This window comes from Asparagus officinalis, chromosome 8 (genome assembly GCF_001876935.1).
Source record: "Asparagus officinalis chromosome 8, Aspof.V1, whole genome shotgun sequence".
NCBI classification, from domain to species: domain Eukaryota; kingdom Viridiplantae; phylum Streptophyta; class Magnoliopsida; order Asparagales; family Asparagaceae; genus Asparagus; species Asparagus officinalis.
The window spans coordinates 4,068,272-4,082,799 of NC_033801.1; the positions used below are offsets into that span (position 1 = coordinate 4,068,272).

The 14,528-nt window shown below is 34.8% G+C and overlaps 1 protein-coding gene and 1 long non-coding RNA gene across 2 annotated transcripts; one reads left to right on the plus strand and one right to left on the minus strand.

Moving 5' to 3' along the window:
* On the plus strand, positions 6,324–10,549 carry LOC109822675 (NAC domain-containing protein 7-like). Its single transcript, XM_020388908.1, has 4 exons — positions 6,324–6,492; positions 8,590–8,772; positions 8,861–9,132; positions 9,789–10,549. The coding sequence occupies exons 2-4, from the start codon at positions 8,613–8,615 to the stop codon at positions 10,281–10,283; spliced, it is 927 nt and encodes a 308-aa protein (XP_020244497.1). The 5' UTR covers positions 6,324–6,492; positions 8,590–8,612; the 3' UTR covers positions 10,284–10,549.
* On the minus strand, positions 7,941–13,676 carry LOC109822676. Its single transcript, XR_002242213.1, has 3 exons — positions 13,534–13,676; positions 13,248–13,353; positions 7,941–8,003 (listed from the first exon to the last, which is right to left on the minus strand). It is a non-coding gene; the product is annotated as an uncharacterized LOC109822676 (long non-coding RNA).

Below are 14,528 nucleotides of genomic sequence, written 5' to 3' on the forward strand. Positions count from 1 at the left end.
GATAGAACTCTTCGTCAAGCTTCCAACGCACTTGGAATCACTCAAATCCGAGTTCGGACGAAGAATCTACAGGGAAACCAACGAAATACACCTAAACGGAGTCCCGGCACGCCGAAATACCCCGGGGGTGTCTAGGAAAAGCCTAGACACCCCAGGGGTGTCTCGACCATGGCCGAGACACCCATAGGTGTCTCGGCCANCACCCCAGGGGTGTCTCGGATTTGTGGAGACACCCCAGGGGTGTCTAGGCACCCTAGGTGCCCCCATTGCCTATAAATAGTGCCCTTAGCCCTCACTTTTAGGAGGGAGAGGATTTTTGGAGAAGATTGGCGAAGCCCTGCTGCAGTGAAGAGTGGTCGAGCACTTCAACAAGGAGAGGAGAGGTCTTCATCAGAGCCTTCATCACCCGTTCCCCCCTTTTTTCCTTAGTATTACCCTTCGCCGGTAATCACTAAGAAGAGCTGATATCTCGTTTTAGCCGAGATAGACGCTTCAGGCTTCTAGATCTCACGCGGATCGACGAAGCTCTGTCCGATTTTCCGGAACAGATCTGAGTGCCAGGTGGTCCACGGATATTGACGTCCCCGTCACAGGCAAAAGACCCACGCAAGCAGAAGACCGATAAACGATCTCTGCGTTTGTTTGAAGAGAGTTGTACTTTTTTTTGTTTTCATTGTGTAAGAGTCTTATAAAAAGGCCATCTTTTTGTTTCATTGTAACGACTGAAGTTGTAATGAATACAGCAATGAATACAACAACTTTCCCCGCAAACAACTTTGTTTCCCAAAATGATAGTTCAGATCTTTGATAACGTCAGCCATGAAAAGCGGAGTCATGATGGGTAAAGAAGGATGCCCGATGATGTCAGTCACGTCTCTAATACAATGACTTCCCAGTTTTTCGTCCTCAGCGGGCTAGTATTGATCAAAGTATATCTTATTTTACTTGTGAAATTGCTCTGATACCAAATGAAATTTCCCTAGAAGGGAGTGAATAGGGTATTTGCTAATCTATTCCGATATTGATGCTAAAATAAAACTTATTAACAATTATATCTCAGCAAGTATGATATTTAATAAATTATGTGCAAGGATATGTAATTAAACCAATAGCGATATAAACATGAGACAATGGCGATATAGAATGTAATAAGCAATGAGCACAAATCATACGTCAAGACAAACTCAAACACACAATATGAGCACAATGGAGGATTTTAGTTTTAAAGAGACAATGCTTGATTGTTTTTTTCTCTACCTATCTATTAAATGCACACGTACTCTCTATAAAAAGATAAAAGTATATTCACATGTATTTATTAATGCAAAATAAAATATTTTCATAGCAAATGCATTTGCACATGTCAAAATTCTAGTTTAGCTTAAAGCATATTGAAATTTGAATTGTTGTATTGATATTTATCCATATCTCATAATTTGTTTTAGAAAATAACCTTATTATTTTATATTTATATCTTTTACAATACAAATTGTGATAGGCGTTTAATTTTTTTATTAATAATAGATACTTGATTAGTGAGCTCCAATTATACACTCATGCGTAGTTTAAAATGTTCTATGAAAGGAAAAAAGAAAGGAAGGGAAAATTACTTATATGCCCCTCAATTTCTATTGGTATGTGAAAATGTCCTTCAAACTTTTTGGTACTCCAACTAAAGTTTTCAAAAGTATATATATGTATATATATCTTACAACAAAATTTTCGATGATAGTAAATCTTTAAAGCATTACATTGTCCGCACCTTCATTTTTTGAGGCTCTTTACAGTAAAATCGCTAGGATGATAATTATCTTTGAAATGGACGTCCAAGCTAAAAGGGCACATATCCTATCTCATAATCACTATAATCTTTATGTGAGATCTCATTTCAACATCAATGTAGGCTCATGAAATAACATGATGTTAGCTCGCTATTATGAAACCCATTAAAGCTTGCGCAATGCAATGCTTGATCCTTTTGAAAACTGATTGCAAATATATATATATATATTTGGGAGTCATTTTAACCTACTAGCTTGATCCTTTCATTTGTAAAACGAGATGTAACACTTACTGTTTATTCATTTATTTTCTCTAGAGAAATAAACTGGAATTTTAGCAAACTTATCAAAGAATAATGAAGGCGTAACTGGAGCTGGCCTTCTTGTACATCATGTTAGACTGTGATCCCAATATAGAATAGAAATAATTCACTGTGTAGTATTGATTGTTGGATTCTTAGATTTTTATAATCATGCTTTTAAATGAAAAATGTTAATTTAATTACAAACTTCTAATAGTGTGTGCGTGTGTACGTGTGTAAATCCATCCTTTGGATTGCATTAAACTATTTTGATATGAACATATTAAAAGATATTACTTTGTAAATGACGTGATGCATCAACCCCATTATGTCCCCATTTTTTAGGATATGTGAAAATAAAGCATTTGCATGTTTAAATGCATTGAAGGAAAACATGAAAAATTTTAGGGCTCTTAGTATCCTTGAGGATACCATTATATGAAAATGTGCAAAATAATGAAAATATATAAGAACTAGGATACAGAACATCCAAAAAAATGTAAAATATCTAATCATTAGCTATGCGCTCTTCAAAAATTTTGTTCCTCTTTATTGAAAAATTAATAATTTCCCGAAAATAACAGGGTGAGAATTTCCCATATACATCCAAAAAAAATGAAATTTACATGCTACGTATAACCACACATTTTATTTTCTCCTTTCACCAGTGAAAAACTCTTCTCGCACCGTAATATTTATTTTTCCTAACTTTTCCGAGCAACCCAACATAGAAATCGCAATGATTTCACAGAACAGCAATCATATTAATTCACAAGTGCTGCCGGGACCTCTTTCTGTATTGATTGCCTAGCTAATTCAGTCTCTCTCTCTCTCTCTCTCTCTCTCTCTCTCTCTCTCTCACATTTGCCAATGGCTTCACAGTCGCTGGTGGTTGTCATTTGCCAATGGCTTCACTGTCGCTGGCCCCACTAATCAACCTCCTAAATTAAGCTTAATTAGCCCAGAAAGAGAAATAAAGAGAGGGAGCAGTCAACTGAGCTCCTGAGACCTACAAATTAAGGAAGAGAGAGTGTTAGCAGTAGTTGAAAGCATATTGTGGTCCTCAATCAGAGCATATAATGATGCATTACGAAAATAATAATCTCTAAATCAATTCATTAATCTTTATATATCTACTAATTCAAAAATAGATATGCAATACACAAATAAACAGGACGAATCTGGATTATTGGATATATTCTTGTGGGCATAGCATTAATCTGTTTGAACCGATTAAACTGGTCAAATTTCGTTCAGTTTTAGAATACTGTTCAGATTAATTTGTATTAAAAAAAATTACTGAGCCTGCACTTCTCTCTCTCGGTTCTCTAACACCCGCATCCTTAATTTCTTTCTTTCTTTCTGTTTCCTTTGGTTCATTAATTTCCTTCTCTCTTTTGTATAGGTCGTTATTATTTACGTCTTCCTTCCGTTGGTGTAGTCTTGACGTGTGTTTCGTGTTGAGCAATAAAATAGTTTATTTTCTTATCTGAGTGGGATTAAGCTCAAACTGAATAAATCGAACCGAACCGAAACAAGCTAATTTAGTTCGGTTTGACTTGACTATGTGTCTATAAAGATTCGGTTAGATTTGATAAAAATTTATCAAAGCTAGTCAAGCTGTTTATTCAGCAGTATCTTCCCAACAAGATGACGCAGCGCAGAAGTAGTAGCCTCAGAATCTACCAAGGACAATCTTCGAATACACGAAGAGCTTCGAACCCACGAAGTAAATATTGAAAAAAAAACAAAATTTTATTACTTAAAAGTTATGTCTTTATGGCTTACAAGAATCTACTTAAATAGAAAAATAAACAAGACTTCTACAAGAACTCAAACTACTACAAGGACTCAAACTTTACCAAAAATAGTAAAAGAATTCCTAAAACATTAAAACTCCTAAAAAGACTCCTTATGACTAGGAAAGTCCACCGGTCAAATCTGAGATCAAATCGGATTTGTTTCCTAATCAATATAGACTCGTAAAACATTACTAAAAATAGTAAAAAAGGACAAAATACATATATCTCAAACCGTAAGAAATTTGGCGAAACTAAGGAAGCAAACCGAACCCTTAGGGGTGGGTTTGGTTGGCTCCATCTCGTCGAGATAGTCGATTTTCATATATAATTCGTCCAATTCCGACGTACAGTTTGAAAGTTATGGTCAATTCTTCATAGCAAGTTATTTTCCTCGACTAGACCCGCGTTTGAGCTTGCGACTGTCCCACTTTGACATAAACATGTCTGTCGTGTGTTCTACATCACAAAAGAGGGGGTAATGGAGCAAAGAGAGATTGATTTAGGAGCTTCTAGAAACAGAGCAAGGGAATTGATTCAACAGTTGGTTGGTGATCATGACGTTACCATAATCATACTTCTAGCTAGGAGTCGGGATAGGAACACTCTGCTTGTGAGATGGTGGTTTAGTTGCTCAATTTCACGACTCTAGGGGGTAGAGAATATTCTAGTTTTTCATAGAGCTTTTGTTGTTTTTGGTTTTATTTATTTATTTATTTATTTTTATTTTTATTTTTGGGGCTTGCCATCTTCCGGCTCAAGCTTGGTTTGTTTGTGCCGTTTTCTCCCGTAATATTAATTACGGAGTGTTTAGTTGAGCTCTTTCCAATGGAATGCATGATACTCACCGATGAGAGGGGGACCCGCCAAATGATGAGCATGGGTGTGGGTGTGGGTGTGGGTTGCGGCCCCTGGTCTGGGGTGTACTCCGATCATTATGGGCGCAAATTGGGTGCTGATGGTGCGAGGAGGTTGGACTGCGGCCCCTGGTCCGGCGTGGGGTGTACTCCGATCATTATGGGCGCAAATTGGGTGCTGATGGTGCGAGGAGGTTGGACCCACTCCTGGTGGCACGTGCGAATTGGTCCCACCCAAGCGAGGCGAGAGAGAGAGAGGGGAGTGGAAGTGCTTCACACACCCGTACGTTGCGCGAGAACAATCTTACGTGTCTCTTCTGAAAAAAGATGAAATTTAATAGCTAGGAAAATAGGCGCTCATAATCTAGTGCTCTCTCATCGTACTAATGATAAATTAAGTTCAAGTACTAATGGAAAATATATTGGTGGCATAAGCATTAATTACAAATTTGAGGGTTCAGACGCCCCCCTGCTCATGAGTAAGAAAGTCATTCGATTTTCTTTTTTCTTTTTTTTTTTAAATTTCTGAATAACTTTGGGTATAATTTTTTAATAATATCAGGAAGCTAATGTCTTGCATGTCCAAATTGAGTTTAAACTTCTATAAGGGTTGTTTGCCTGACGGGAAATAGAGCAGCAATAGCAACAAATTAATGTTATAGCCAAATTTATATTTTTAATGCTTAGTAATTAAGCAACAAAGCGGAGAAATTCAGCATTTTACAGCTGCTTGCTCTTTAGGTCAAGCTCAAAAAAATTCTGATTTTCTAAGATAATCAATTTGGATAATTTACAAGAGGTTTAGAATTACAGGTACACCCTCAGGCACACCACCAACCACACCACCTCTCTATCTACAGTGCAGGGGGGCCCACATCAGATTTTTTTAAAAAAATCTGATGTGGGGCCCCATGCACTGTAGATAGAGAGAATGTGTGGTTGGTGGTGTGTTGAGAGTGTGCCTGTATCATTTTTCAAACAAAAAAATGATTTTTTTTTCGTTTGGGAGATTTGTACAGTTGCCTTTTGACCTCAAATATCAGTCAGCTGCATGTTCCAGGTCCATTAAACAGTAATTATGGGAATGATAATAAAAAGCTGGTGGGGTTACAAGCTGTTGGGGTCCAAAAGCAAAGCATGTACAATTCTAACTAGAGAAGAGTTAAGATGAGAGAGAGAGAGAGAGAGAGAGAGAGAGAGAGAGAGTTGTGGTTGGCTGTTGGAGGATGCTGTTCTGTTACGTCAACAATAAAATCTCACAAAATCCCGTTCTCTAAGACTTGCTTTTTTATTTATCTGTCCCTTTCCTTTTATTCCTTCTCTCTTTACCTTTTTTTCTTTTTTTGCCCCTCCCTCTCTCTCTCTCTCTCTCTCTCTCTCTCTCTCTCTCTCGTTTTTGTGTGTGTAAAGCTAGCCAGGGCCACTGCCCGCGCCTGTTCTACCGCCAAAAAGCTGCTTTTCCCGCGTTTCCTCCATCCATCACTGTCACTCTCTCTCCCCTCTCCAATATCTCTCTTTATTCTCTCTCCCTCTTTCTCTCAATATATCTCTTGCATATCTTCTCTCTCTCTCCCCCTCCTTTACCCTAGCTAGCTCCAATACTGTTTGTAGCCAGGTCCTCGGGATCCAACAACGATTTGATCCGATCCGATTTTATTTGCAGTGGCAACGAAAAAGGCCAAGCACGTCGAGGATCTGCGGTCATCGATTCCCGAGGCTTTATCTTAGATTTGATCTTCATCAGTAGAGCTTGGTAAGTTTCTAGAACTCATTCCCAGCTCTCTCTCTCTCTCTCTCTCTCTCTCTCTCTCTCTCTGCCCTCTGCGTGCGCCTGCACGATGGTTAGGTGTTATTCAGTACTAGCTAGATCTCGCTGTAGATTGCACAGGTAACAATTACACTTTCAAGTATCGCATATATAGCTGAAGATTAAATTAATGCAAATAATTAATCTGAGTCATGTTTAGAGATTGCTACGACAATATATCTCTAAGTTGAAATTTTATAGAAGAATGGCACGTACGCTAGGATTATACACTCTGATTTTCAAAAATAAATCGGTGTTATTATGGATCTGGTTAATTAATTTCCACTGACCTAGCTAGGCATGCAGCACTGAGCTCATATATAGGGCACTACTAATTTTATTTGGTTTTTGTGAACTTTCTTTCATTCTGATAAAGTTAGAAAACAAACTATAATAATAATTAAGTAGATTATAAACCTAATCTAGTTTCTTTTATGTGTGAATCTTATGTATATGAATATATCCATTTACAAATTTCCTTGTTAATTCCTTGATTTTTTTTTTCAATTCATCCATAAATATGAAAGGGTTAAGCAATTTTTCTACTAGCTAGCTAGCTACATATTGCACTCATCATACTGAAATAGATTCCTTTAGATGGTAGGGATAAGGAAATAATTTTGCAGCTTATGTACGTACAGCTAGAGAGTTGGTAGGGAGATGTGTATGTATGTACTTCATAATCAAGTATATTGAATATTAGAATAACTAGAGGGCAAAACACAACTGGTTACATCAATTTATAACTTACACATTTAATTTCAGAAATTTCAATTACTTGGTATTGGATTTATGTCGCATTTAAGCCCAGAAGGATAAGTTGCACATATTCTGACGATTTATTTAACGAAATAGCAGAGTAACTTAGTTTTGATATTTTATGCCTTCATAAGATATACTATTGGAAGATCACTAGAGTGTTCAGGAAGGGGAAATCATGCATTTTAGTTAACTTGCTGTTATCCTTAAGTTGATGCAGGAATTTTTGGTTGCTATTGGATGATTGATCATTGTGTTATACATCTAGGGTTTCCATTTAATAAGCTAATTCTTTTAACTTAAAAACATGCTCACATTGTTGAACGTCTGGTGAGACAAATATATATAATTAGAAATCATTTACCAAGAACATAACATGAGGGTAATAAAGATAGAAACTGTGAAGAGAAAGTTGAGAGAACAGAAACGTTTACAGATTAAAGGTCATGTCCATTGTTTCCATATCAATAATAATCAAGTATGTATACAAGACTTCAAAGTACATATCCAGATAATTGACCCCAAAAAAAATACATCTAGATAGGCTACCAAAGAGTTCTACACTGACTAATGTCAACAACTCTTCAATAAAATATTGTATCAAATGGATCTCCGAAACACTTCAACCATACTGAGATCCAAATTTGCAAATTTTCATAGACTTCTGCCTTGTTTGCTAGGCTTCTGCATTGGGTATTCTGCGAGTATTCAAAGAGGAAAATCAAGAGAAAGTAGAAGTTTGAGTATAGAATTTAGAGAAGAGATGTCATGCATGCAAGAATTTTTTTTCTCATAATATTGTATGCATAGCCAAAGATGGCAAGAATCTTTAATTCCCATACTACGTACTCAAAGAAAGTCAATGTGATCATATAAAAATCAAACCAAAAAATAGTTGCGAACCATATGTACAGATCCTTATGCAATTATCTTATTAGAAAATTTAATATTTTTATAAGAAATCTAATATTTCATTAGAAAATGCATAATGTGCGTTCATTTTCTTAGAGATAGACCAATGAAAAAACAATTATGAATAATAATTCCTTCTGATGCACAATATTGTAATTGACATAGAACTAATTTCTATATTCTTTTGCATGCTGACTAATTCATAATAAACTAAAATAGTACCATTCATAACTAAGCATGTGGTTTTCTACTGATAGTTAAGTAAACATTGTATCGATTTAGAGAGAACGTATGACATATAAAAATCAGTTTCATTATTTCATTAAGGACTAAATGATTATGTAATTAAGTATGATTGTTTGATATTCACAGGATTACTGAACTTGAGGAGCAATATGAACACATCTTCACATGTACCGCCAGGGTTTCGATTCTACCCTACTGATGAAGAACTTGTAGATTACTACTTAAGAAAGAAAATAGCTTCCAAAAGGATTGACTTAAATGTCATAAAAGATGTGGACTTATACAAGATTGAGCCATGGGATCTTCAAGGTGACATTAACATAAAACTTTGACCTTAGTATAATTCTTATTATTATGTCTTCCTTTGTGTTCACTAACTAGTGCAATATTCAAGCAGAATATTGTAGGTTAGGGGCAGAAGAGCAAACTGAATGGCATTTTTTCAGCCACAAAGACAAGAAATATCCAACAGGAACTCGAACGAATAGAGCAACGAAAACTGGATTCTGGAAAGCAACAGGAAGGGATAAACCAATCTACAAAAGAAATAATTTGGTTGGCATGAGGAAGACCTTAGTTTATTACATTGGTAGAGCACCAAATGGACAAAAGACAGATTGGATTATGCATGAGTATCGACTTGAATCAAAAGAAAATGGAACCTCTCAGGTAAATGACTTGCTTAAGAATTGAATCAGTCGATATGTTTTCTTGGTAATTATTTGATTTTTTTTCCCTTCTAAATATTACCACAACTTATAGATTGTTTTTCATGTATAACAATATAATGGAAGAGATTAACTCCTAATTAAACTCCTTGTTTTGTTAATTAATTTAGCTTCTAATTATAAAATACTTTGCATTCACTAAAGAAAGATATGGTATAGCAGTTTTCATTTGGGATCTTAATATATAATCTAAAAAACTTGAAACAAAAATATTATTCAACTTTAGGTAAAATACATTTATAGCGACCCGTAACTTAATTCAAAGTTAAAGTGGTCCATATTCAAAGGCACAACAGAAATTACTAAAAAGAAAAAAAATAAATAACCAAATGTACACTTTGTAGTAACACCATCTTTATTGAAGATTAGGCTATTCATGAAAATTCAGACTATTATTACCATGTTTATAGATGATAAAAGGTATAATTTACTTAAAATTAAAAAAGATTGCTAATAAAGTTCCAGTATAACTCAACTTGTACGTGTTGGCATGCGATATATTGCACTTCTGTACAACATTTGTAGGTCTCTGCCATGTTTAAGGAAGTGTAGATACTGCATATATACTAAAGCCTTAACCTATGCCATATATCTCAGGAAGAGGGTTGGGTTGTGTGCAAGGTGTTCAAGAAACGAGTATCGACAGTAAGGAAAGAGAATGACACTGAATCCTCACATTGGTTCGATGAAAAATTCTCCTTCATTCAAAACCTGGACTCTCCAAATCAAGATTTTTACTCGCAAAACTACCCTTTTCATCAGCTGCCTCCGTTACAGAGCTCCAAGATTCCTATTTTCAGTAACAACGCTGGAAGTTCCCTCCAAATCCCTTATTTACAAAACCAACTTCAAATGATCCCAAATTGCAGTAACAGCGACAATATTGATCGAATTACAGGTGAAGTAACGGATTGGAGGATCCTTGATAAATTTGTTGCATCTCAGCTTAGCCAGGATGATGTTTCTAAGGAGAACAATTATAGTAATACAGCAACTGAGGAGAATTTTCTTGTTTCTGATCACAAGAAAGAAGCACAGGTGGAATGTGAATCAACATCAAACCCTAATTGCCAAGTTGAGCTTTGGATGTGAAGAGTGCTATGTGGTGCATGGGCTTAATTATAGTAATATGTATTTATGTATGTATTATTAATTGTAGGTGTTATATATGGTATTGAACAATAATGGATGGACAAACCATTATGCATGGTTAATATATATTATGTACATAATCAGTTTCAGGGATACTTCCCATATATATAATACTATCATATATATTAAACTCAGTACTGTATGAGTATGTAAGATATTCAACATTTATTTGAGATTTTAGAGATATTATGTGATGTGTACACTTATGGAGCTTTGTAATTGATCAACTATGAGAAATCTTATTTCTACTGTTTTCTTGAAGAAGAGTTAGCTAATCGAAAAATCGGTTGGCTAGATCCAAATAGACACTAATTGTATTTTAGGACTAATTTATATATATCTCCTTCGAACCTTATATTGACATATCCTCTTCTAATCTTCAAAAGTCTATGCAACCGCTTGAAATCTCTTAATTATCTCAAATATCCCAAAATGTTTAAAAAATACATTGTTTCCTACATATTTTTGTTCCACACATTTTGGCTTTGGAGTGGGGATCTTTGAGTCATTTGGAAAGTTACTTCAGAAGATTTAAAGGCTTGAAAGGGATATATGAAATATTGACATTACAGGGGAAAGGGAGTATCAAAATGCGAAAGATTTGAAAAGACTATAGGTATACATAAAGTAAAGCCTGTATTTGAAGTTACTCAAAACTTTTTCCCTTTTTTTCATTTCATGATCTATTAGAAATCGAACTCAAGACTAGAGGAGTCATATTGAAACCTCTCAACTGTTTGGATCACCAGCTATAGGTGAAAAATCATATATTAAAAAAGAATGTAGTACGTTGTATTTCCTTAACATTCTAAATTAGTTAAAATGTCCTGTTTTATCTTTTCGTTCCTGGATCCACAAATTTATACTACATGATTCATTTTTGAAATTCTATCAAAAAATGACAATAAAAATAAATAGAATACAACTAATTATAGATTTATGTGTGCAACTCGATCAGTAGCCATAAATAATAGTAAACCAGTGTGAAATGTAAAATTGTTATTACACACAAGGTTCATTTTCACAATCAACTAATTGGTATTGGACCAATAATTGAATTTTTTGCAAGAGATGGAACTTATTTGAAATGCTTATTTCAAGGAAAATAAATATGGCTATAAATATAGATAAGCTTGACAAATACACATGATTGTGCAGCATGTTTTTTGGAAATAAGGAATTTATTACCTTTGCTCCGGGGCAAAAAGTACAAAAAAATTTAAGAAACAAATGCAATATTATAAGTTGAACTCCAAAATTACTCTTCAAAAAGTATCATAACATTTAAATGAAGAGTAGTAAGAACCACACTACAAAACCTATACTAATTTTGTATCACCACAAAGAAGAGAGTGGAGTTCATGGTGATTCACATTTTTTTTTCTTTTTAACAATTTTTCAAGGAAGGACACCATATTTGTTATCAGTAGTACAAAAGTAATGCAACATTTTCACAGTGTGGTTAGCATTTTCCTTAAATCAATGCTATGAAAATATTTAGTACCCCAAGAAAAGTCTATTACCAAACTGTAGGATAGATTTTTCCTTTTTTTATCAGTAAGGAGAATAAAGAAATTAAATGAACATCTTTGGTTTTAACACTTCTTGAACTGACATTATGAATTCTTTTTTTTTAACAAACCATTAAACCTAAAATTGCAATAAAGGAAATTAAGTATATTCATGAAAGAGTATGTATTGACTTTCTCTAAACATACATCTTGACCTCTCCTATTTCCTCTTATATTTGATTAAATAATATATCTATTATCAGAATAAATTTTTTAAGTTTAAGAAATAGTGGCATGCGCTATGATCATGAGTTTTTTTAAAAGTAAAAGAGTTAAAATGGGATTGGAAGAAACAACGTACAAAAAATATTTAGCAAATTGTGCTAAGGAGTGTGTAAAGATCCTCTGGTCGTTAGATCATCTGGCTAGAAATGAAAACTTCTGATTCCACTTTTTCTTTTTCTTTTGGATAAATCTGATTCTAGATTAATTTACTCAAAAAAAAAGTTACATCATTAATAATGTATTTAATTTTTTTAAGAATCATAGTAGCTAGTCTAGAACAGTTTAAATCATCTTGCTTCCTAAAAAAAAGTAATCTATTAAAATAACCAAAAATATTCATTAAGAAAACATAACATTAAAAAACTGAATCAAGGCAGAGGTGCACGTTAGCAAACAGATCGCCTAAACATTCATTTGTTTTGTGGCTTGTATCCCATTCAAGGCTACTAACTCAAGATCGTTTATGCCGAATGAGGATCATCAATATCAACAAATGTGTGCTCTGCCAAGCTCAATGTGAATCCTGTCAGCACTTGTTCTTTGATTGCCAGTTTTCAGCTCAACTTTGGAACAAAGTTATGGACTGGCTGAAATTTACTAGGAGGTCATGCAATTGGAGTCATGTTCTCAATTGGTATTGCTGTAACCTAAAAGGCAAAGGATTTTTGAAGAAGATTAATTAAGAGAATGGCGCTTGCTGTCACAGTGTACATGATATGGAGAGAGAGGAACTGGAGGATTTTTCAAAGCAAGACTACAAACATTGATTCCCTCTTTCGTGAAATCAAGATGTCTATATATTCAAGGGTTTTGTATCATAATCTTCCTTTACGTACATTTGAAGGAAAAGCTTGAGATGTTGTAATATTTGAGGTGTATGTGGAGGGTTTCCAGGATTGTGCCTGGTTTAAAGGATGTATGATATAACTGTTCATTTGGTTATGAATAAAATTTCATTCATTGACAAAAAAAAAAACATTTAAAAAACTGAAGATGATACTTATATGATTTTCTTCTTATGATCATTTCAAGCATGGACTAGTTGCTTAATTAATTTGTGACAGTAACAATACTGGAAAGAGCATGTCATAAGTCCAAGTCAGTTTACCAAATATTTGCTACAGCTGCAATCTTCGGCTTACAATAGCCAGAGGGACTCACCGAAAGATGCAGCTTGGAGCAGGTTCGTATATGGCCAGCTTCATCTTTTTCACCTATATATTTCTCAAGAAAAAAGTAGTTATGTTAGTAACAAATCTACATTTCTGTTGAAACATAACAAGCAAAAACTTGAAGATAATAAAAGACCTTGAAGTAGTACATGAGTACAAGAATTACGAAAAAAAAAATTATAGAGTAGAAAGAGAAGAAAGGAGCGTCGATCACCTTCCTACCTAGTGAAAAATGAATGGAAGCGATACACCCCCCACAAATAAGACTTGGGGACGCGAGGGACATATTGATAGGAATAGTTCTGCTCCCTCAACCAACAAAAATAGGTAAATTTAGAGAGGCAAAAAAGGCATAAATATGGCACTTTAAGCCATGCAAACGAAGGCAAACATACTCCAAAGATCCTTACTTTATAATGTTTGAATTCTCTGCACGACATAGTATTATGATTAAGCCCTGACGTGCCACGAACTCATGTCTCATCAATTCCCCACATGAGAGAGAGAAAGAGAGAGGATAATTTTTAGGGTTCTTTTATATATATACCCCTTAAATCATGCACATGTGCAAAATTGCTCCCAAATCTTTGTATTTTCGAGACCATCCCGTAAGTGCTCATCAAGTTTGGAAAAATTAAAATATCCCACAAATCAATAAATCAACTTTGATAGGCTCATTTGTAATACAACGTAAAAAAATGTCAATAAATTAAATAGTCATATTTTAGTTACCAGATCAAACAAAATTGATGGTTTGTTGATTTAGAGGGGTTATTTCTTAAAATTTTGGCAAATAGCTTTGAGGGTAGTTTCCCAAATATGCATGATTTAAGGGGTGCATTAAAAAAAACAAAATTTTTAGCGGTAGGGACTATTCATGACTAATGTTTGCGCATGCATGCATGCATTCACGCTGCTGAAGTGGGATCAAGATGTGTGTGGGATAAAATGAATAATGATGAGGGGAGTGTGTTGTGTTGTGTCGTGTTGATAAGTGTTGTTTGTAGCCCAAGATAGCATCATTTTTGCGTGCAAATGCTCATGCTCATGCTCATGTGAGACCCAGCATGAATCATTTTTATGACTTTAAGCAAGTAAGGTAAACTAAGCAAATAGTACTACACATACGGTTTTATTTTAGGGAGAAAACTCATTAAGGTTTGCCTCAGGCCCGACACAAGGCGAGCTTCCTCTGCCTTGCGCTTTCAAGTGGGGGC